Source organism: Patagioenas fasciata, chromosome 32, assembly GCF_037038585.1.
Source record: "Patagioenas fasciata isolate bPatFas1 chromosome 32, bPatFas1.hap1, whole genome shotgun sequence".
Classification (NCBI taxonomy): domain Eukaryota; kingdom Metazoa; phylum Chordata; class Aves; order Columbiformes; family Columbidae; genus Patagioenas; species Patagioenas fasciata.
In genome coordinates, this window is record NC_092551.1 from 1,523,582 (window position 1) to 1,547,681 (window position 24,100).

Below are 24,100 nucleotides of genomic sequence, written 5' to 3' on the forward strand. Positions count from 1 at the left end.
TTCTTCCCTGTTTCTCCACCTGTTCCTGGAGCTCTTGCTCTCTGGGGTTGGGGTGGGACATGCAGCTGAAATATTCCCATGGTATGCATGGTCTTAGGAGCAAAGCACCGTGACTCAGCCTAAGTAGATCTGCCGCTTATTCTTTTGTACTGCCAGCAGATTGTGGAAGTAGAGTATAAAACCCATCCTTATGGAGAGATCTTTGCATTTTAGGCTTAGTCTAAGTAAGTGGGACCGGCGGGCAAGGACTGAACCGGAACGGCGGGGCGGTTGGTCCTACGCAGGGACAGGAGCTGGACGCGACCGAGCGAGCCTCTCGCGGGTGGCTGCGGGACAGTGTACGCGACTCTACGAGTCGAGCTTTTCGACCCTCGCGATCCGTGCACACGCTCGGCGAGTCCGTGTCTGGAGTTTCGGGGCTCGCGCGTGGCGTGGGGATGCGGGTTTCGTGGCGGTGGTTTTTTTTTTTTTTGGTGGGGGTTTATTTCGGCAGGGGCGGCGGGGTCGTGGTGGTGTCGTCGTGCCCCCCACCCCCACCTGCCGCCGCCGCCGCCGTATAATTTCACTTCGTGTTCCGGCTCAGACTGCACGGCGAGCACAAACACCCCCCCCCGCCCGCACCCCAAAGCGCGGTCTCTCCCGCCCTCGCCTTGCCCCCCGCCCCCTCCGGCCCACCCGCGGGAAGGGCCGGAGGGGGTCGGCAACTGCGCGCGCCGCGCATGCGCGCTCTCCCCGGCAACCGGCAACCGGCCCCCTGCCCCCCGCCAGGTGCCCAACGGTCAGTCGCTCGGAGTCAAGCCCGTCGGGCGGGCGGTCGCGGGGAGGCCAGCGCGGGAGCGTCTTGCCGATCGGCCGAGGAACCCCGCGCGCGGGTAGGCAGGGAGGCAGGCGGGCCGGGACGGGGAGACGGGGACGGGGACGCGGTGTCTCTATGCCTCCCCGGGGGGAGGCAAAGCCGCTGGCGGGGTCGGTTTCTTCTTCAGCCCGCGGCCGGGGCGGGCAGCGGGCCGAGGGACCGAGCGAGCGAGCCACCGAGGAAGAAGCGCGGGAGGCGGCAGCACGGGCAGGTGAGGGGGTTAGGCCTCCGACAGCGGGGCTGAGAAACCGCGGGACGCCCGCGTGCCCCCCCCCCCGCCCTCCGTCCACCCCCCCCCGCCGTCCACCCCCGTCCACCCCGGGCACGGAGCCGGCAGGGACGCCCCGGCTTCCCGGGGGGGAGGCGAACTCGCTGGCGAAAGGCCGGGGCGGGGATGGGCGGCCGGGCTCGCTGCGGCGGACTGGGGCGGGCAGGCGGTGGTTGGGGCCGGGGAAGGCCGCCGCCTGTGCTCTCATTGCCCCTCCTGGTACAGTGTTATTTGGAGCACAGAGTTTAGGGGATGGACAGTGAGCAATGAACGGTTATAGAGTTGAAAAGAAAAATGACCCTATCTAAAGGACAGTCTCTCCCAGGATGTGAGTCTCTGCAGTGCAACCCTTTGCTAATTGCAAGGCAGAGAGCAGATGATTCAGTAAGTGGGGTTTATGGATCACAAATAGACATTAGTAGAAAAGATGCCCTGGGAAGGTTCAAAATATATGGAGGTACAAATGCCTGGGTAGAATGGATCAAATATATGGTGCAAAGCCTAAACGAGCAATTGCTATGCCTGTGCGGCAGGAAGGCCTGTGGCCCAAGTGGTACCCTTCCCTCTGGGGTGGAGCGAAGATTGACAGGGGATGGAGTGCGTCTTAGCCTTATGCCAAGACTCTACGGCATGGAGAAATAAGTCGTGTCATACTCTCTCCCTCCTGTTTCCAGCTTTGCAGGGGAAAATATCAAAATTCCCCTGGCATTTTCAGGAATAATTGGAAATCATACTGCCTGTCTCTCACGACGCGGCAGGAATGATACCAAGTTCCTAGGAACATGAGTAGGTGTGCAGAGACACGGGAAGTTGGTCCTCATATGTCCTCAAATGCTTCTTGAGTGGATCTTTGGTGGTACTGTGGGAAGATGACACTTCATTCCATTTTATCCCCCACTGGGAAGGTACCTGTGACGTCGTACAATTGGAAATTCCTTTTACCCTGGCATTTGAACCCTGTGATCCATCAGGGCAACAGAAAAAGGAGTTGAGGGCTTTCCTCTGATGACAGGGTTTATTTCAATTAGATTGGGGTCCCCAGAGGAGTCCCCAAGGAACACAAAGCAAGAAGTCAAGTTAGCTGCGGGTTCTGAGTCCTTTTTGTTTTGGTAGGTAACTACAAACAAGAATGTAGACGGGATAAATAACATTTATTTATAAGTTATACTAGACAAGCAGTTAAATGAATCACCAAGCAATTAGATGCTACTAGTAGAATGGCATGGGAAAATAACATGGTCCCAGATACGATGTTGGCAGAAAAAGGTGATATATGTCTAACCACAGCTTCAGCAGAAGAATTGGCTGAGAATTCAGGTGTAGATAGTCCACTCATGGGATTGTTAGAATCTTGGTTTGGAATATTGAGAGAAATTACTTCTTTAATCGAAGTAACAGAAGCACTGATTTCTATAGCGTGCTACATCATTGCGTGTCTGCGAGGACTTGTTCAACACCTTATTGGACAGCTCTGTCAAAGCAAGTGCCTTTAGGGCCACTGCCATGCTCAGATAAAATGATCCTGCTAAAAGAACAAGAAGAAAGAAAGAACAGCAAATGCATAACTCCAGAAGAAAAACGTGAAATCGTGTTGTCTAGGCTTGAAGCCACCTATACAACTGTATCATAAGAAAATGCAAAACCTCCTCCATTTCAGTCCTGCAGCTCAGCACTAGTTTTTCCTCTTCCCTCCCTTTGTCCTGCTCCCTTTGCTTTCTCCCTTTGTTCCATATCCTTCTGCACAAAACCACCGTGACTCAGCCTAAGTAGATCTGCCGCTTATTCTTTTGTACTGCCAGCAGATTGTGGAAGTAGAGTATAAAACCCATCCTTATGGAGAGATCTTTGCATTTTAGGCTTAGTCTAAGTAAGTGGGACCGGCGGGCAAGGACTGAACCGGAACGGCGGGGCGGTTGGTCCTACGCAGGGACAGGAGCTGGACGCGACCGAGCGAGCCTCTCGCGGGTGGCTGCGGGACAGTGTACGCGACTCTACGAGTCGAGCTTTTCGACCCTCGCGATCCGTGCACACGCTCGGCGAGTCCGTGTCTGGAGTTTCGGGGCTCGCGCGTGGCGTGGGGATGCGGGTTTCGTGGCGGTGTTTTTTTTTTTTTTGGTGGGGGTTTATTTCGGCAGGGGCGGCGGGGTCGTGGTGGTGTCGTCGTGCCCCCCACCCGCATCTGCCGCCGCCGTATAATTTCACTTCGTGTTCCGGCTCAGACTGCACGGCGAGCACAAACACCCCCCCCCCGCCCGCACCCCAAAGCGCGGTCTCTCCCGCCCTCGCCTTGCCCCCCGCCCCCTCCGGCCCACCCGCGGGAAGGGCCGGAGGGGGTCGGCAACTGCGCGCGCCGCGCATGCGCGCTCTCCCCGCCGCCCGGCAACCGGCCCCCTGCCCCCCGCCAGGTGCCCAACGGTCAGTCGCTCGGAGTCAAGCCCGTCGGGCGGGCGGTCGCGGGGAGGCCAGCGCGGGAGCGTCTTGCCGATCGGCCGAGGAACCCCGCGCGCGGGTAGGCAGGGAGGCAGGCGGGCCGGGACGGGGAGACGGGGACGGGGACGCGGTGTCTCTGTGCCTCCCCGGGGGGAGGCAAAGCCGCTGGCGGGGTCGGTTTCTTCTTCAGCCCGCGGCCGGGGCGGGCAGCGGGCCGAGGGACCGAGCGAGCGAGCCACCGAGGAAGAAGCGCGGGAGGCGGCAGCACGGGCAGGTGAGGGGGTTAGGCCTCCGACAGCGGGGCTGAGAAACCGCGGGACGCCCGCGTGCCCCCCCCGCCCCCGTCCACCCCCCCCCCGCCGTCCACCCCCGTCCACCCCGGGCACGGAGCCGGCAGGGACGCCCCGGCTTCCCGGGGGGGAGGCGAACTCGCTGGCGAAAGGCCGGGGCGGGGGGTGGGGAGGAACTCTGGGCGGGGATGGGCGGCCGGGCTCGCTGCGGCGGACTGGGGCGGGCAGGCGGTGGTTGGGGCCGGGGAAGGCCGCCGGCTGTGCTCTCATTGCCCCTCCTGGTACAGTGTTATTTGGAGCACAGAGTTTAGGGGATGGACAGTGAGCAATGAACGGTTATAGAGTTGAAAAGAAAAATGACCCTATCTACAGGACAGTCTCTCCCAGGATGTGAGTCTCTGCAGTGCAACCCTTTGCTAATTGCAAGACAGAGAGCAGATGATTCAGTAAGTGGGGTTTATGGATCACAAATAGACATTAGTAGAAAAGATGCCCTGGGAAGGTTCAAAATATATGGAGGTACAAATGCCTGGGTAGAATGGATCAAATATATGGTGCAAAGCCTAAACGAGCAATTGCTATGCCTGTGCAGCAGGAAGGCCTGTGGCCCAAGTGGTACCCTTCCCTCTGGGGTGGAGCGAAGATTGACAGGGGATGGAGTGCGTCTTAGCCTTATGCCAAGACTCTACGGCATGGAGAAATAAGTCGTGTCATACTCTCTCCCTACTGTTTCCAGCTTTGCAGGGAAAAATATCAAAATCCCCCTGGCATTTTCAGGAATAATTGGAAATCATACTGCCTGTCTCTCACGACGCGGCAGGAATGATACCAAGTTCCTAGGAACATGAGTAGGTGTGCAGAGACACGGGAAGTTGGTCCTCATATGTCCTCAAATGCTTCTTGAGTGGATCTTTGGTGGTCCTGTGGGAAGATGACACTTCATTCCATTTTATCCCCCACTGGGAAGGTACCTGTGACGTCGTACAATTGGAAATTCCTTTTACCCTGGCATTTGAACCCTGTGATCCATCAGGGCAACAGAAAAAGGAGTTGAGGGCTTTCCTCTGATGACAGGGTTTATTTCAATTAGATTGGGGTCCCCAGAGGAGTCCCCAAGGAACACAAAGCAAGAAGTCAAGTTAGCTGCGGGTTCTGAGTCCTTTTTGTTTTGGTAGGTAACTACAAACAAGAATGTAGACGAGATAAATAACATTTATTTATAAGTTATACTAGACAAGCAGTTAAATGAATCACCAAGCAATTAGATGCTACTAGTAGAATGGCATGGGAAAATAACATGGTCCCAGATACGATGTTGGCAGAAAAAGGTGATATGTGTCTAACCACAGCTTCAGCAGAAGAATTGGCTGAGAATTCAGGTGTAGATAGTCCACTCATGGGATTGTTAGAATCTTGGTTTGGAATATTGAGAGAAATTACTTCTTTAATCGAAGTAACAGAAGCACTGATTTCTATAGCGTGCTACATCATTGCGTGTCTGCGAGGACTTGTTCAACACCTTATTGGACAGCTCTATCAAAGCAAGTGCCTTTAGGGCCACTGCCATGCTCAGATAAAATGATCCTGCTAAAAGAAGGGGGGTGGTGCTGGCAGTGTGGGACAACAGCCTGCGTGCTTCAGGGTGGGGGCAGCGGCTGGTTCTGTAGTTAACAAAACAAGAAAAAGGCCCCTCCCGTCATGGGGTTGAAGTTTCTTCTATCCAGGTTTTCATTAGTGTTGCCCCCATATCTACCAAAAATTCTACTTGTTTGTTCTTTTGGGTTTCTTCTTCCCAATGCGGGAAGCACCACCCAGGCTGGTCCCCCAGAAGGACCAAAAGGTGACTGTGAAAAACAGAGTTTTCCAGGTTGCGCCCGGGTTACCCTCCGTGGTGTTTCGCAGGCTTTCTTCACTCTAGAATGGCGAATCCAGGCATTCTGTTCTCCGATATTGGTAGCAGTCAGGGGGTCTTGAAATGGACCTTCCTATTATGGTTTCAAAGTTTTCTGCAAAAGACTTCACATACTCGTCAGTAAAATGTGGCCCTCAATCAGAGGATCTAACAGCTGGGCCTCCAAGCCTTGGTATTATTTTGTGTATCAGTGTTGTAGTCACCTCCTAAGCTTTTGCTGTCCTGGTAGGGAACGCTTCTGGCCAACCTGAAAAAACATCAGTTAATACCAACAAATATCGGTACCCCCCTTTTCCTGGGAGTTCTGAACAATCAGTTTGCCATTGTGGTCCAGGCCCATTCCCTTTCCCCATTTGACCCATTTCTAGCTTGGGCATATTTTTGGGATTAGTCTGGAGGCAAAGATCACACCGCTGTCACCTCTTCCACAGTGACAGACAAATCTCTAGCTCCTGTCTCCCTAATCAAATGTTTGCGTAGTGGTTCTAGTCCCCAAGGCCCCTTCTTCTGCTCTTCCCTTCCTAAAGGCCAAACCAGGTGGGAGAAAGCCCCACTGTGTTTGCTTTTTCAGGAGAAAAATAAGTGCTAAAAAGGCACTTTGGGGGTGCCCAGGTGGATCCAGTGGTATCCAGACCCCCCCCAGAGGGAGCATCCCCCAGCACCCCCAAGTCCTTCGCAGGGCTGCTCTCAGGCCCTCCATCCCCAGCTTGTGTTGATAGCCGTGGTTGCCCGGGGCAGCTGCGTCTCCCAGGCGAGCTGGGTCCCGCCCCGGCCCGCCCCCGGCTCCTCGCAGTGTCCCTTCCCCCGGGCAACGCGGCTCTTCCCCGCAAACACCCGCCGGTGCCGGCCGGATGGAGCAGGCGGTGGAGCCGGTGCCCGGCGCCGAGCGGCTGTGCCGGTGCGCGGCGCGGGGGCTGGGGGTGCCGGCGGAGCGCTGGGAGCGCTGGGCAGGCGGGGAGGCGGCGGGGCCGCTGCTGCGGAGCTTCCTGGCGGGGCCGGCGGGGCCGGCGCTGCTGCTCTGGCGGGGCCCGGCCGGGGAGCTGGAGCTGGGGCCGCCCCCGCCGCCCCCCGCCGCCCGCCGCAAGGGGCTGTTCTTCCTGCGGGCCCCCGGCGCCGGCCCCGGGGAGCTGCTCTGCGGGGACCTGCCCGCCGATGCCCTGCGGCACTTTGCCGCCCTCGTGGAGGAGGTGAGGATGAGGGGCCACGGGGGCAGGCTCAACAGGAGGAGAAATTTGTTTGCTGGGAGGTGCCAGAGCCTGGCCCAGGCTGCCCAGGGCGGGTGTGGAGTCTCCTTCTCTGAGACATTGAAACCCGCCTGGACCCACCTGTGTGATCTGCTCTGTGACCCTGCGTGAGCAGGGCTTGGACTGGGGATCTGCAGAGATCCCTTCAACCTAACCAGGCTGGGATCCTGTGAGGCCTGGGCAGCCCCGGAGGTGCAGAGGGAGCCCTGGCACCCATGAGTACCGGGTGCCCCTCGCACATGGCAGCGGGGAAGGTGTCCCCTCCTACAGACAGGCTCCTTGGCCTCCCTCCCTTCTCTGCTGATGCACTTGTACCCTTAACTCTGCCCTTTGCAGTACCATGGACGGCTTTAGAACTCATATAAACCACCTGAATGCTGATCCACATCAGCTCTGTCTATCAGTGGGGTCCTTGTGGGACTGATGTACCCACAGGTGCTGGAGGGGACATCTGCAGGTCACCTACTCCAAACCCCTGCTCAAGCAGGGCCATCCAGAGCCAGTTGCCCAGGGCCATGTCCAGGTAGCTCTTCATTATCTCTAAGGATGGAGACTTCACAACCTCTTTGAGCAACCTGGGCCAGTGCTCGATTACTCTCCTAGTGAAAAAGTGTTTTGTGATGTTCAGGAGCCTCCTGTAGCTCAGTGTCGGGTTATCTCAGGTGGGCTGATGTTTTCTTAAAGAGATCGTCAAGAGGTTCGAGTGCTTTTGCTTTGCTGTGTTATTAGCCTGAACTAGACAATGTTGTTTCGGTTTATTCCTGATGGCTCCTCACCTGGAGAAGTCTCAGGAATGAGGCTGTAATGGGAAAGCAGAGGAGCTGCTGGATTTGAGAAGCTCTGATCATGATGTTTGGTATATTAAGATGGTGACTGATAGATTGGATTCCCAAGAGCAGGCTGCCAGACTGGTTATCCTGGTTTTGTGAGAAAACACATGATTTATACGGGGAGCTTTTGTTTTGATGAGCCCCGTGGTCTTGCGAAGTCTGCACAAACAGTGGTTTTGCATCACGGCTGGCCAATAGCATTGCAAGCACCGTCTGCTATGGGTAGATGGTGGGGTAGGAACACTTTGGCAGATCCTGTTAAATCCTGTTTTCTGAATGCCTTTGGGAGCCGGGATTGTGCGTCCCAGCTGCGTGTTTGCAGGCTTTGCTCTCCCCTGTGCAGACATGCAGTATTTCTGCAGGGAGCAGATTGTGCCTGGTTTTCATCCTATTTTCCTCTCAAGCTTCACTTGAAGGCAAAAGCAGCGGTGGTGCTGGGTCAGGCAGATGGGGTGGGTCTGCGTGAAGGTGAAAAAGGTCTTGAATTTCCTGGGGTTGGGGTCGTGTGTTCCTCTGCCCACACTTTGTCTTTATTCAGTGAGGGGTCACAGCTGGTGACCTTGTCCACTTGTTGCTTCACTCCTGCGGTGCCGAAGGGAACACACCTGCTCTGTGGGCTGGGGCTTCATCCTGAGTCCAGTTATCATTTTAACAGTCAGAAAGAAAATGAACGGCTATCATTTGCCTGGTTACAACATCACTGGCATTAGCAGTCCACATGCTTTAAGTAATAGAGACACATCTTGCTAATAATGCAGCTAAAACTGCTGAAGGTGAACTCGTCAGCACCTGCCCGTGTGTTCCCTGGGGTTGTGCTCCCCCTTCCCACGGCTCCCTGGGCACGAAGGTGGCTGGTCGGGTCTTCTTCGGGTCTACAGAGCCAGCCACAGTTCCAAAGAGTCTTCAGCATCCTGGGACAGCACCATGGAGGTGCTGAGCTGCTTTATTCCGTTTCAATTTTATGTCCATTTGCAGCTATTTTTATGCCTTTAGTCACCTCCCCCCCCTCCCCTACCCCCACCCTGAGTCCAGTAACACAAAGGGCTGTTGTTTGTCACTAGGGACAACCTGGCTTTGTTAGGCTGTTGCCACAGGCTGGTCCCAGTGCAGAGCCAGCCAGGATAGGTGACAGACACGGTGTTGCTGTCACAGCTCAAACAAGCCAAAAGCAGCTCAAATCTGGGCAAACCCCGACCAGCCCCACAACCCCATGCTGCCGGGTCAGTAAAAGTGCTGATAAAGGCAAAGCTCCTGTTTGGTGGGCTGCAGCTGGGACCTGGGGGACCCTCACCACCAGTGTATCCCAGGGGGTACCAGCAGACCTTCCCTTGCAGCACACTGAGCTCAGCCCAGCCCTGGCAGGCTCAAAGGGCAGCCTGACGGCTGTGCCCATGGGCAGGGACATGGGGACCAAGCACCGGGGACAGTTGTGAGGGCAAGGGACAGCAGCCCATGGGGCCATCTCCAGTTGCGGGCTTGAAAGGCTGGGAGAGCCTGGGGATGGGGCTGCTCACTTTGCCTACTGGCTTCCACCCTCCTTGGCTGCTTGGATTTGGGGAAAAGGGTGTTCTGCTGTATAAAGTGGGCCTGTAGAGATGCCCATTCATCATCAGCTGCCTCTATTTCACATGGGAACTGCTTGAGACAGCAATGAATATGGGTCTCCAGGCTTGGCCAAGCACAGACCTCAGAGCCTGGTGGCCCGTCCGTCTCCTGCTGCACTTTTTTCTCCATTGGTCTTCCGTGACTCCCGCTGTAGGTGATCGTGCCCATCCTAACGAACAAGAAGAACCATCAGGGCTGGCCACAAGTGGTGTCACAAGACATCGTGCGTCATGTCCACAACCTCAAAAGTACCATTTTCACAGTTGTTGGCCAAGTAGACGGCAAGACCTTGCTGCCTCTCCCAGCTGGCTCAGAGGGAATTGAGGACATTGATCTGGAAAATGAGAAATCGTGAGTACCACCCCAAAATAACAGGTTCTGGAAGGTCCAGAGAAGCAGATGCGTTTGTACATCAAGTTGTCATCGTGTCTGGGCTGCGTGCGTGCCCCTGTGGAACCCCAGGAGATGTGTGGGTGCAGTGGAATGAATCACTCCTCAGACAGGACGTGGTGCGGGTGGGATTTTGTGAGACGTTACTGCTTCCAAGGCAGTGGGGTGACCTGTCCTCAGCTTCCCAGCCCACTTGGTGGTGTTTCTTGCTGAATTAAGTGAGTTAATGACTGCAGGGATGTAGAATATTTTGAGGGAGAATGGTATGGGGAGAGAGAATCTTGCTGGATGTGTGAGTCTCCAGGTCAGATCCTGAACCTGAATGGATCTGATGTGACAATGACTGGCTGTGCAGAGAGGTGGCGACTGGCTCTTCATTTCCACCATTCACTTTATGAACAGTGTTGTTGCCCACACTGCTGCAGACATTCAGCCATTTTCTCCAGAGTGTAATTCCTATATTAAACCAGTGACAAAATCTTATGGGGTTTGATTGTTTTGTGGTTTTGAAATGTGAAACCCTGTAAAATCCAGCTGCCCACACGGCCATTGGAAGTAGATCCAACTGAGCAATGCACATCAACAAAGTTAATCACGTACTCTGTTTACTACAGCATGGAACGGATAGATAAATCTCTGGTGTATGCCATGGAGTCGGCCATCATAGACTGGAGCCACCAGATCCAGGAGGCACTGAAGAAAGAGTCTTCAGAGCCTCTCCTGCAAGGCAGCAATCCGAACCCGAAGGTGGAGCTGGAGTTCTGGAAGAACAGGTACCCAGAGCAGCCTGGCCAGTGCACGGTGCCCTGTGGTGCTGGTTTTGTGTAGAGGGAGAGTGCTGGTGGTGGAGCTGCTAATTCCATGAGTTGAGAAGAACAGGCCACTTGGGGTTCATGTAGGCTTCAACTAAGGAAAATTGCTCCCGCACAGAAAATCATCATGATCTGCAAAGTGCCTGGGAGGTCACTGGGCAGCTGGCTGTGTTTTAACTTAGCCCCACCACAGGGGCTACACCTCAAGGGACTTTTTTCAGAAATGCCCTTTACAGGATCCCAGGCTGGTTGGGCTGAAGGGCCCTCTGCAGATCCCCCAGTCCAAGCCCTGCTCACGCAGGGTCACAGAGCAGATCACACAGGTGGGTCCAGGCGGGTTCGAATGTCTCAGAGAAGGAGACTCCACACCCGCTCTGGGCACTCTTTCGTCACTGTTCACTAGGAGCCATCCACAGGAGTAATTGCTGATGGACACCTGCTGGGGGCTGTCTGGAAATGGTGCATCTCAGCTGGCTGCTGTTCATCTGTCAGGGCCAGAGGGGCTTTAGATGCTCAGGAGCCTGGGAGTGGTATTTCCTCCTGCCCTTTGAAAACCTTTGTGCTGTACTGGTTCAGGCTGACTCGGGGCAAAGCCCTGCTGGCTGGAGAGCTGTTGCTAATGCCTGCAGAAACACGATGGCTTTTTTTCAGCGATGTTCTGTCAGTAGCAGAGCTGCTGTCATGCTGAACTCAGCACTTTCTGTCCTGTAGGGTTTGTCTGTGCCTCATGCAGCTTTCTCCCATTTCCACAGTCCATGTGTAGCTGGAGGAAGCCCTGAATCAGGCCCAGGGGAAACAGATGATGTTGGGGGACAGCTGATGGCCCAGTGTAGGTGGGTAACATGGCCACCAGCATCCTGGTGTGCATCAAGAACAGTGTGGCCAGCAGGCCCAGGGCAATGACTGTCCCACTGTACTCAGCGCTGGGGAAGCCAAACCTCAAATCAGTTTTGGGCCCCTCAGGCCAAGAAAGACCTTGAGGTAGTGGAGTGAGTTGAGAGAAGGGAATAGAGCTGGTGAGGGGCTGGAGCACAAGTGTGATGGGAGTGGCTGAGGGACCTGGGGGGTTCAGCTGGAGAACAGGAGCTGAGGGGAGACCTTCTGATCTCTGCACTGCCTGAAAGGAGCTTGGAGCCAGGGGGGGTCGGGCTCTGCTCCCCAGGAACAAGCGCCAGGATGAGAGGAAACAGTATCACAGTATCACAGTATGTTTGGGATTGGAAGGGACCTCAAAAGCTCATCCAGTCCAATCCCCCTGCTGGAGCAGGAACGCCTAGGTGAGGTCGCACAGGAAGGTGTCCAGGCGGGCTTTGAATGTCTCCAGGGAAGGAGACTCCACAACCTCCCTGGGTAGCCTGTTCCAGTGCTCTGTTACCCTCACTGAGAAGAAGTTCTTTCTCAAATTTAAGTGGAACCTCTTGTGTTCCAGCTTGATCCCATTGCCGCTTGTCCTATCATTGTTTGCCACTGAGAAGAGCCTGACTCCATCCTCATGGCACTCACCCTTTATATATTTATAAACATTAATAAGGTCACCCCTCAGTCTCCTCTTCTCCAAACTAAAGAGCCCCAGCTCCCTCAGCCTTTCTTCATAAGGGAGATGCTCCACTCCCTTCATCATCTTTGTTGCCCTACGCTGGACCCTCTCCAGCAGTTCCCTGTCCTTCTTGAACTGAGGGGCCCAGAACTGGACACAATATTCCAGATGGGGTCTCACCAGGGCGGAGTAGAGGGGAAGGAGGACCTCTCTCGATCTACTGACCACCCCCCCTGTAATACACCCAAGGATGCCATTGGCCTTCCTGGCCACAAGGGCCCAGTGCTGGCTCATGGTCATCCTGTTGTCCACCAGGACCCCCAGGTCCCTTTCCCCTACACTGCTCTCTAATAGGTCATGCCCCAACCTATACTGGAACTTGGGATTGTTCCTGCCCAGATGCAGGACTCTACACTTTCCCTTGTTAAATTCCATCAGATTATCCCCCGCCCAACTCTCCAGCCTGTCCAGGTCCCGCTGGATGGCGGCACAGCCTTCTGGCGTGTCAGCCACTCCTCCCAGCTTCGTGTCATCAGCAAACTTGCTGATAGTACACTCAATTCCCTCGTCTAAATCATTAATGAATATATTGAATAATATTGGCCCCAGTACTGACCCCTGAGGCACTCCACTAGATACTGGCCTCCAACTGGACTCCGCACCATTGACCACCACTCTCTGGCTTCTCTCTTTAAGCCAGTTTGCAACCCACCTCACTACTCTATTGTTGAGACCACACCTCCTCAATTTAGCTGTGAGGATGCTGTGAGGGACTGTGTCAAAGGCTTTACTGAAGTCAAGGTAGCCCACATCCACCGCTCTGCCATCATCCATCCACCTTGTTACATTCTCATAAAAGGCTATGAGGTTGGTCAAGCATGACTTACCCTTGGTAAAGCCATGCTGACTGCCCCTAATGACCCTCTTATCCCTGATGTGCCTTGAGATGACACCAAGGATAAGCTGTTCCATTACTTTCCCAGGGACAGAGGTGAGGCTGACCGCTCTATAATTACCCGGGTCCTCCTTCTTGCCCTTTTTAAAGACTGGAGTGACATTTGCTTTCCTCCAATCCTCGGGCACCTCTCCCGTTTCCCAAGACTTGGCAAAAATGATGGAGAGCGGTCCAGCAATGACTTCAGCCAGCTCCCTCAGCACCCGCGGATGCATCCCATCTGGACCCATGGATTTATGGACGTCCAGACTATTTAATTGTTCCCTAACCCAGTCCTCATCGACTAAAGCAAACTCCTCCATTAACCTGGCTTCATCCGGGGTCTCAGGGGTACAGGGTTCCCCAGGAGATCCTCCAGCGGAGTAGACAGAGACAAAGGCGGCATTCAGCAATTCTGCCTTCTCTGTGTCTTCTGCCACCAGGGCACCCACCTCATTCATCAGTGGGCCTACATTGCCTCTGGTATTAGTTTTATCTGCTATGTATTTGAAAAAGTTCTTCTTGCTGTCCTTGACCCCTCTCGCCAGCTGTAATTCTAAGGAGGCCTTGGCTACCCCAGCTGCCTTCCTGCATCCTCTAACAGCAGCCTTATATTCCTCCTCAAGTTGCGCCAGGGGAGGCTGAGGTTGGATATTAGGAAACATTTCTTCCCAGAAGGGGTTGTGAAGCATTGGAACAGGCTGCCCAGGGCAGTGGTGGAGTCACCATTCCTGGAGGGGTTGAACAGTCACAGAGATGACATTCTCAGGGACACGGGGCAGTGCCAGGGGTTAGGTTATGGTTGGACTCGATCTTGAGGGTCTCTTCCAACCAACTGATTCTGTGATTCTGTGTCTCGGTTGCTGTAGGTGTGATGACCTGGAATGCATTTACAACCAGCTGACAACGAGGAAGGTCAGGAACATGATGGAGCTGCTGGAGAGAGTTGAGAGCAGCTACATCCCAGCCTTCAAAACCATGCTAATGGATGTTGAGGCAGGTGAGATGCTGGGGCAACTTTACCACAGTGCTGGCTTCTGGCCTTTCTTCATGGCCTGGTGTGACTGATTTCAAGCCAAATCTTTCTAGTTTGTGAATTGAGACTGGGCTGCTTGTGCTTGAGTCTAGGCTTTTGTTTCCAGGCTGGGACAAGCTCCATCGCTGGTCTGTTGAGCCAGACTCTTGCCAAAGTTCAGGGTGAATGGGTTTGGGAATTTATTCTGCTGTAATAAAGTGTTTGCATTACTCTAACAGGACTCACCTCAACTTCCACCAGCTCCTCTGGTGTTATTATGCAGGAATGGGAGTTCAGACTAAGAGGACAGATCTTGTACCTAAGACTGCTTTGTTAGAGCGCTGCTTCTCAGGCTTTGGCCACTGCAGCCCGAATTTCCTTGCTTTGCTTTGCTTAGGGGAGTTGAGCGCAGCCCAAGGAAATATTGCAAATCCCTGTCTGTAGTGAAAAACAGTGTAGTCCTGCTGGTCTGTCCCTGCAGACCAACACAGCTGGACATCCATGTCCAACCCAGCTGCTCTCTGGCACAATGAAACCATCTAGACTGTGTTAGCTGTGCACGTGCTGGCAGAAAACACTGTTCTTCACCACTTCACGTGCAAACATTGAATCTCTTAAGGATCTGTGTCACACTCTGCATTGTGCAGTTTAAATGGGCTGGAGAAACACCCCTTATATAAGGAGCCAAGGGTTCATTGTTAAACTAATTAATACTTTAAGGGTTTAATCAAAATACAACAAATATTTGGTTTTAATCCGGCTACAGCGATACTAACCCTAATTGGATAATTTGGACTATAATTGTTAATTTCCATTACAGCGCAGTTCAGATTTGTGTGCACCTGCTTTTAAGTCTCTGCCCCTTTCCCTGGCATTGTACTGGTGTGGCTGCTGTTGGTGGATTTGCTGGGAGGGTGATGCTGATAGTGGGAGTCTCTTCTTCCTTGGTCTTGGGCCTTAGGGGTTATTTTTGCATGCATTCAAGCACTTCTGTCACTTCTTGTTGGTCCACAGGTTTAATTGCACAACGATCTGCTTTTATTAATGCTTGCGCTCTGGGGTAATTCTTCAGGGTAAAACCACACAGCTGTACAGAGCTAAGCTAAAGCTTTCGACGAGTCAGACATCAGTTGCTTTACTGTTGACAGGTTTTCTATTACAGTCAGGACTAGTGGGGCCGTCGTCATCTGCCCACTGGACAAGGAGTTGCTTGAGCCAAAACTGAGCTAAAAAGGGCTCAGGCCAAGGCTGTACAGCCTGTCGTGCTGTACAGCAAGGCCATGGCTCACAGCCATGGCAGCACTGTATTTTTGGTGCTGTTGGGCAAATTCCGTGTGACTTTTTAGCAGTTGTGGACTCAGGCTCTCCACGAAGCCCTGTCCCAGCTCCCTGTCCCCTGCCATCACATCAGCTTATTTCTGTTCTGGTTACTGCCGCAGGTGAGTGATGTTCACGAGTGAGTGACCTGCAGCACACAGGTGGCTGAGGGTGCTCAGTGCTTGTCAGGACAGTTTCTTTTCCCAGGCACTTTTCCATGTGGTGAGGCCAGCACCTAGCTGGGAACCCAGCACACCGCAGCTGGGTGGTTCTTACCGCTTCTCACGTCTCTCAACACAGCTTTGACTGAAGCTCAGGACGTTCACCTGCACCTGACACCCCTCAAGCGCCGCTTGGAAGACGTAGAGAGGGTTGAGTTCAGCGAGGTGAAGCCTTTCCTGCTCCCCCTGCTCCACGTGGTGTGTTTGATCTGGGTCACCTCCAAGCACTACAACATGCCCGTGCGGATAGTGGTGCTGCTCCAGGAGATCTGCAACCTTCTCATTGAGCAGGTCTGTGGCTGTGATGCCTGTGTTTGCAGTCCCCTGTGTCCCCTCTCCCCTTCTTCCTATTGTCCTTCCCTGGAAAAGTGATTCTTTAGGCAACATTTAACTTAATAAACAGGTTCAAATGTGTTCAACACAAGAAGTCCTTGTTTTCCATGATGGCAGAAGTGACCTCTCAGGTGTGATTTTGCTCTTCCAGGCCCTGGTGTACCTGTCTCCAGAAGACCTTCTGAAAGGGGACATGGAGGAGAGCCTGGGCAAGGTGCGAATGGTGCTCGGTATCCTGAACATGTTCAAAGAGGCATTTGAGGAGAGAAGGGAAAAACTGCACATGTATTATGAACCAGGCCAAGAAGTGAGGGAGTGGGACTTCAGCTCCACGATGGTGTTTGCGAGGCTGGACACCTTCCTGAAGAGACTGGAGATGGTGGAGGTGAGACTCTGGTCTTGAAAAACATTGCAAAGCGTCAGGAGAACTCTGTAGCCAGGAGATCACTTGCTGGCATCTTTCCTTTCTATAGCTTCACCTGATACCAGGGAATGGGGCCACTCTTTTGCTGTTAGGTCTCCTGTTACAGCGAGTCTAAGACTGTGTTTTACTATGTCCTGCTCAGTGCATATGTAAGCTGGTCAGGTTGATAGGTGTGTTTTTTGCTCTCAGGAGTCCCGTTGGACTCCTTGCTCCTGTTGGGGCAAGAAAAGGAGGATTACTGGAGGTGTGGTTTGCACAGCTGTAAATAAAGCAATGTAATCTCCCAGGTCTCCTGGTGCCATCAGAGACAGATTTAGGTTATGGTTGGACTCAATGATCTTAAGGGTCTCTTGCAACTGAAATGGTTCTATGATTCTATGACACCCTAGAGCTGGGTCCTGCCTGTCTTGGAGAGGCCAGATGGCAGGATCCCCTTGGCTGTGCCACGTGGGCCTGGGGAGGAGCAGGGACACGTTCCTCACCAGGTTGTCCCTTCGCATCCTCATAGTCCATCAAACTGGGGTGCTGTGGCTCAGGGGTGTCCCTGTTTGCCAGATCTGTCACCTGAGGCAGGGACATTGGGGTGTCATCCCTGAGCTCCCAGTGTGGCCAAGGGCTCCTTGAGCCACAGGAGATGTTCTGCAGAGAGCAGGTCTGAGTGTGAATGTGGGAGCTCCCTATGCTCTCCTTACCACATGGCTGTGTCTGGAGACCACAGACATACAGACACCATATGTACCTGTTATACAGACACTGTATATACCTCTTATACAGATACTGTATGTACCTCTTGTACAGACCTTGCATGTACCTGTTATCTCTCACGTGGCTAACCACACACATTCATCTGCTCTCCACACACATCCCAAATGAATTTCTTTGTTGATTGTTGCTGCGTTCTCAGTGTGTAGGGTTGGATGGCCAGTGTACAGGTTGCTGGTGTTTGCAGTTTTACTGCTTTAAATGTGCCATATACTTTTATGTGTTCCTTAATTAACTATGTTGAAAACTGTCATGACTGGTGCCTATTTTAAAAGTATTCATAATGATGGTTTCCAGTAGGGTTTGATGTGAAATAAACCAAATTATGCTGGTCAGTGTAGAGAGGAATATAAATAGACACAGGAATAACTGCAGGTTATCATGAGGACAGTGTTGGTGACAGGTTTACTGGGACCCTGTAAAGGCTCTGGGGCACTGACTGCTGGGATTCCATGGATGCCATGGGCACACTGTGGATATGGGCTGCAGACAAAAGCCAGTGGGGAGGTTTTGAGCTGGGGCACTGTGCGTTTTGACCAGTGTCTGTTTCCTCCTTCCGTGGCTGTCCCACACTCCAGGGACAGTAGAAGCTGCAGTATCTGGAGTCAGAGGGAGAGCCTGCGGAGTGAGCTGTAAAACAAGAATTAAAAGCATAGTGCACACCAGCCTGTTAATGAGGAAAACTGCTGCATCCCTCTCCGTCTCAATTTCCCCTCATCACTTCATTTCAAGCAACCTTGCAAGACAAAGCAAGGGACAACTGGTATTTCCACATTATTTTTTTGCCTTACTAGGTATTTGTTCAAGCGGATGTGCTGGTGTGTCGAAGTGAATATGAATGCATATGTGCATTTGTTTTCGAATTTTCATAAAAGCTGCAGTTACACTGGTGCATGGGTAGCCCATGAGCACGTGAAGAGGGAAGGATCCCTTTCCTTTGGTTCGTTGCACTGTTTGATATTACGTGTCTGTGGTAAAACCTGCTGCCCTGCTCGGGTGGCCCCAGGACAAGTGCAAGCAGAGAGTGGCCACCAGTACATTCCTGTGCACATTTCTCCTGGTCCTCTGAGACAATGGATGTTCAACCAGCCCTTACTTGGCCCTACCTAGGGAGACAGATGAGGTGGGATGGCAGCAGAGCTGCCCAGTGCTGCCACCACCACTGGGGGAGCGGGACATTTTCCCAAGAGGTGACACTGCCAGGCTGCAGAGGATGGGAAGGGAAGGGAAGGACCCGTGTGCCACCTCAGCAGAGAGGGCCAGCGGGGCAGGTGCTGCAACACCCACTTGGACACGTGGAGGTTTGACTGCGCAGGAGCTTTGGACAGTTTGGGTACCTGTAAATATTAGAAATCTGTCCTTGGTTAATACCTATAAAATTGGGATTCTTAGCTATGCTGGATGACATATAAGAGTCTCATATCCTGCTTTGGATCTGTCCTTTAAATACACTTAAAAGCGATTTTACAGTTGTCATGGTATTTCTAGTGGCTGCAGCAGGTCTCACTGGGCAGGGACGTGTTATGAGCAGCCACTGATGCTCAGGACAGGCAGATCAGGCTCCCCCCTTCCCATCCCTGCCACCCAGCCTGAGCACCAGCGCTGTGCTTGGGAAGGTCCCTCAGCAAGTGCAACTCTGTCGTGACAACTGTTGTCATCTTCTTTTGTCAACATCATGACCTGTGTCTCCCTCCGTTGACTTTGAAGGATCTCCTGGCAACTTCCTTGGACTTGATGAAGCTGGAGAAAATTGAATTCAGTGGGATTAAAGGGAAGACCCTGGGCCAGCAGGTCCTGGACATGTATGAGGAATTCCAGGAGGCATACAAGGTGTTTTCAGAGCGAACCTATGACTGTCTTGACCTGACCAACACGGTAGGTGGGACCAGTTTGCGGGAACATCAGGAACATGTGCATGTTTCCAAAGCAGCAGTTTCCTGCTATCTTCTTCCCAGCTCTTTCCTCCTTTCATTATGATCTGATCTGGTACTGGAGGGAACAGGGAGCCGCTGGCCTTTCCTGCAGAGATTTGGGACTTCTTGCACGTCTATATCTAACATATCTTGCTAGATCAGCACCTTAGATCAGTGCAGCTGGGAAACTGGGATTTCCATGAGTTATGCACAAGCTTTTGCTGTACATGGTGCTTGCTGAGGTATAAGAGCTATACCAACACCCACATCTCTTTGCTTTCCTGCTCTTGGTATTTACCATGTTTCCCCAAAAATAAGACCTACCCCAAAAACAAGCTATAGCATGATTTTTCAGGATGCTTGAAATATGAACCCTATTCAAAAAATTAGCCCTAGTTACAGTTCATAAAAAAGTCAATTTAAATAGGGTCCAGGCAGCTATACATGTAAAAAAGTAAGCATCTTTTGCAGCAAAAATTAATATAAGACGCTGTCTTAGTTTTGGAAAAACAAGGTAGTTTGCCTGATGAGGGCCAACTCAGATCATCTCTGGGATGTGTTCGCTCCTGCCTAGATGAACACATGGCATCTGGGGCTCTCAGAATTCAAGGATGCTCTATTTTATTATCAGTAGTGCTTTAATTAAAGGAATATTCCCAGCCCTCTGGGACCTGCCTGGTGTGGGGATGGGTGGCTCGTGCTTTGCTTCCTGCAGCTCCCAGTACATCTCTGCAGGGGGTGGCACGTCCCCAGTGTTTCTTGCTGGAAAGCTGCTTGCTCCATAGCACCCCTCCTTCAGCAGGGCAGGCACAGAGGAGAGGTGACAGTGGCTCTGCAGGAGGTGGCTTGGGTTTGGTGACCCCATGGCCATTTGTGTGACTCTGAGTCATGTTTGTTCTTTCAGTGCTCTAGTTTTGCACCCTCTGCCACTGCTGGAGCCGTTTTTTTTAGCTAAAACATGGCATCTGGATCTGCTGGAGCTCAGCAGTAGCAATAGTAAAAGCTATTTCCTTGCACTTTGTCCTTTGGAAAAGAGACACATGACCTCATTTTTAGTGGTTTTGTCCAAGCTAGAACAGAAGGACTGTCACGGACTGTCAAGTTCAGTCTTTGATTTGGACTCTTTTACGTGTAGGAAAACAAATATAGATGTTACTCTTGAAGTTCAAAGGATTTATTACAATTGAAGCAAGAAAAGCAGTGCAAGAAGATGATGGAAATTACAGAAACCCAGTACTGTTGAGTTTGAAAAGGACCTCTGGAGATCACCCAGTCCACCTTCCCTGCTCAAAGCAGGCTCAGCTAGAGCAGGACTGTGACTGGTCAGGTGAAATATCTCCAAGATTACCTATGTCCAAGTGTGGAGACTCCACAGCCTCTCTGGGCAACCTGTGCGAGTGTTTTGAAACTGCCTCACTCACAACCAGCTCACCATGGAACCACAGGCTTGTTTTGACTTGAAAGTAGGTTGGATTTGGGACTCAGCAGGTGCATCCGTGGGTTTTCTGGATGATGGTGTGGTCTTCAGGCCAAGTGGTGGGGGAGAGGGTGTGGAAATAGTCCATCTTGCCTGTAGGCTGAAGATAGTGCCATGTGGGCTGTGGAAAGCCCTCAGGACCAAAGGGTCCCTCCCAGAGAAAGGGCCAACATCTCAGCCATGGGACAGCACAGAAATGTTCTCAAGCTTCGTGAGGACTTTGCCACGTTGCGATGGCTGAAGATTGGCCAGAGGAGTGGCTTAGTTCACGGTGAATAAGAGAGGGCATCTCTGGATCGAGGAGTTACAGGTACCTTCCTAGTGCCATCTTGCAGCCTCACAGCTTGTGTTTTGCCTTTGTGCAGGACTTTGAGCAGGATGCCTTTGGTTTCCAGCAGAAAGTAGAAGACATGGACCGTCGGCTGGGCACCATTTTCATCCAGGCTTTTGATGACGCCTCCAACTTGGACCACGCCTTCAAGGTTTGTTTATCGCTCCCTTGCTCTTCCCTAAAAGGGAAATCAGGGCACCCGGCTCGGTGAGAATCACGCTGAGGAGACCAGGCAGTGCTGGAGCCACAGGCACATGGGGCTGGTGTTTGCTGGTGGGACAGTGGGACTTGTAGCTTTTGGGCTGCTCTTGGTTTGGGATGCTCAGGCTGGTGGGTCCCTCACAAAGCTTTTGGATGCCAGGAGATATATTTGTGTCTCTCTCTGCAAGTTGGGGGAAATCATGCTTTTTCTAGGATTTCCTGGTGAGAATTGATATTGTTAGTATCAATTTGTTAATATTATTAATACATGGATCTGTTTCAGTTTTGGAAACAGGTTTTCTAGAAACAAAGCTGGTTTGTTTATCAATTAATCTATCTTGCAGAAATAATAAATGGTATTTTTTTTAAAAAATCAATATAAGCATTTGTAGAAAAGACTTTAGCAAGTGACAGTGTTTATCTTTGTAAGTTTTTTGAAAAAAATAGAAAATCTTGAAGCATTTGAAGAACAACAGTTGGAATGTGGTCCAACCCCAGAGAAAGTCTGAGAGGCCCCGTAACAAAGGGAGCAAATTTCCTTTTTCCAAAGTGCCCATCGGTGCGGACAGTATTGAAGCATCTGGGCTGGGGAGGAAGGTCCCAGCTGATCTCTCTGCAGGAGTCGGGGTTGTAAATTTTTCCCCTCTTCTTTTCCTGCGTGTTCACCCCAACAGCTGCTGGACATGTTCGGGAGCCTTTTGGAGCGACCGGTAGTCGCTGCAGATGCTGCTGGCAAATACTCCGTCCTCATCAGCATGTTCAGCAGGGCCCTGGACCACGCCAGGCTGATCTACTCCCGGCACATCCAGGCAGAGCTGAAGCTCGGTAGGTAGAACGTGCTGAGTAAAATGGGTTTTACAGGGAGTTTGGTTGAGATTAATTTGGGGGGGAAATGATTTATTTTTCTAAGGAACCCAAAACTTTACAAATTGCAGATGTTTTCAGCCTCTGTAGCTCCTAGTGGCAATGGAAATGCCTGGGAAAGCTCTGTTCTTAGTATTAAAGCAAATAATTGGTTAGGAGTAAAAATACCCTTTTTCAAATGTGTATGCATGATATGTGACTGGGAATGGAGACACATGCTGAGCTTTTCTCCCAGCGAGGCTGTGACAGGAGGTTTCTCTCCACATTTGTGTGCTGCCTCCAACACCCCATGGGACCTGCAAACCCACTCATGTGCTCCTCAGAATGAATTTATTTTGTTTCCCTTACAATGCTTAAAATGCAAAGTATGCGAGTGGGACTTTGTAACCAAGGGTTTAATCAGCCTTTTCCAAGTTTATTATTCCCCGTGACTGTTGGCGCAGGGGGAAATGGGTGGATTTCTATCAGATTATGAGGATTCAAGTGTGTCATTTTGAACAATAACCTATTTACTTGCCTCAGAAAGATCATACTGGAACGAGACAAGTCCTGGACTGGAGAGAATCATGGAGAGAATCATTTGCTGTGAATTTGTGGTTATTGTTCTGTGGCTGTTAGATAAGACGGACAGAAGTAACTCCTGGTCAGAAATCCCTATGTCAGTGTTTGTGAGGGGCGGGGAATGTGTCCCAGGCAAGGGACACCTCACATCAGCTCAGGTTTGGACATAGTCTGGGCTTCTCGTTCGATCTCAGCTCCTTATTCAAGATCCAGAGGCACTCGCCTTGGTCACAGACCTACATCAGTGTGGCAGATGTTGGATTTAAGGAAGGAAGCTGGGAAATCAGAGCAGTTTTCTGCAAATGAGGTTCTGTTGTTGCATCTTTGGGGTTACAAGTGCAGTGTTCAGTCAAATGCTGTTCCAATGTGCCCTCCCCAGGATCCCCCCCTGTGCACAAGAACATGCCGCCGGTGGCTGGAGCGCTGCGCTGGGCGCAGGAGCTGCGAGCGCGAATCCAGGTGCCGTTTGATCACTTCAGGCACATCCCACATCTGTGCGTGTCTGTTCCAGCTAAGTTGCTTTATGACCACCTTGCTATCTTCTCTGTAATCAATCTGATTTTCTTTCTGTGGTGAACATTATCCCATGGTTATAGCTGAAATAATTCTTAGTCAAAGAGGTGTGAAGTGGTTGCACTGGTGCTTTTCAGCTTCCTTGTGATCATTATTTTTTTTAAGAAACTCATTAACTGGATTTGTTTTGAAGCGATTAAGAGGCACAGTGGGCTATTCAGCTTTCAGACATAGTTCCCGGGTTGCAATTGAAAGAGGTATCAGAACCTTTCCTGCTGCAATCCCACTCAGCATGTTCTCCAGGACCTCCTCAGCTGCAAGTCCTGGTTCTGGCATCATCCAAACTGTGAATAGCAGAGAAGTGCTGGGCTGGACTCAGCTGAGATGGGTCGATGGAGCTGGGTTTGCATGTTGGGGAGCAGACGAGCATTTTGTTGGGCAGAAGAAAACTTTCTCAGCGTTAAACAAAGGAGCCATCTCCCAAGATCAAGGAAAGAAACCAATGCTGGTATATTTATCACCCAAATGCTTGTTATAACGGATGGTGTCAGGGAAGTATGGCCTCATACTCACAGCTGGCACCACATGAGACAACATTTAAGAGCTCTGTAAGCAAGGCAGTGTTGGACTTATGACAACTGCGGATGTTCTAGGGACTGCACCTGGTAGCTCACAGGAATGGCTTCACGTGTGCTGGTCAGGATTCTGTGTAAATGGATCCACTTTTTTAATGTACTTGACCGTCACTGTACCATGTTTGTAACCTTCTCTCACTGTATCTTGCCATTAAGTGTCTTTAAGTGCACAGTTATTCTGCAGCAGCAAAGACATTGGTGCAATGAAACAAACTCTTGGGCTGTTCCCAGCACAGAGCCCAAGTTATCATGTCTGATTTGAACCTAAATGGCAAATTTTTGTCCACCATGAAGGACCCAGATCTGCATTTCACACTGATTTTCTGTCCTCTGTTTAGAGTAGTTAATAACATGCTCTGCAACGGTGGTGACATGATGCTGTTGAAAGGGAAAAAGGATTAAAAAGGAGAAACAAAAGTGGTTTT

General features: G+C 51.9%; 1 protein-coding gene and 1 pseudogene across 1 annotated transcript in view; both read left to right on the forward strand.

Annotated features, from left to right (window-relative positions):
- LOC139825956 (uncharacterized) overlaps positions 1-3,396 on the forward strand; it is a 44,896-nt gene extending 41,500 nt beyond the window's left edge. The window contains exons 2-3 of the mRNA XM_071800626.1: positions 494-872; positions 984-3,396. Coding sequence (XP_071656727.1) covers positions 494-872; positions 984-1,387 — 783 coding nt within the window. The 3' untranslated portion in view covers positions 1,388-3,396. The remainder of the gene's footprint in view (positions 1-493; positions 873-983) is intronic.
- Positions 3,397-5,344: 1,948 nt separating this feature from the next.
- The window catches only part of LOC136113450 (dynein axonemal heavy chain 9-like), a 116,692-nt pseudogene continuing 97,936 nt past the window's right edge, over positions 5,345-24,100 (forward strand).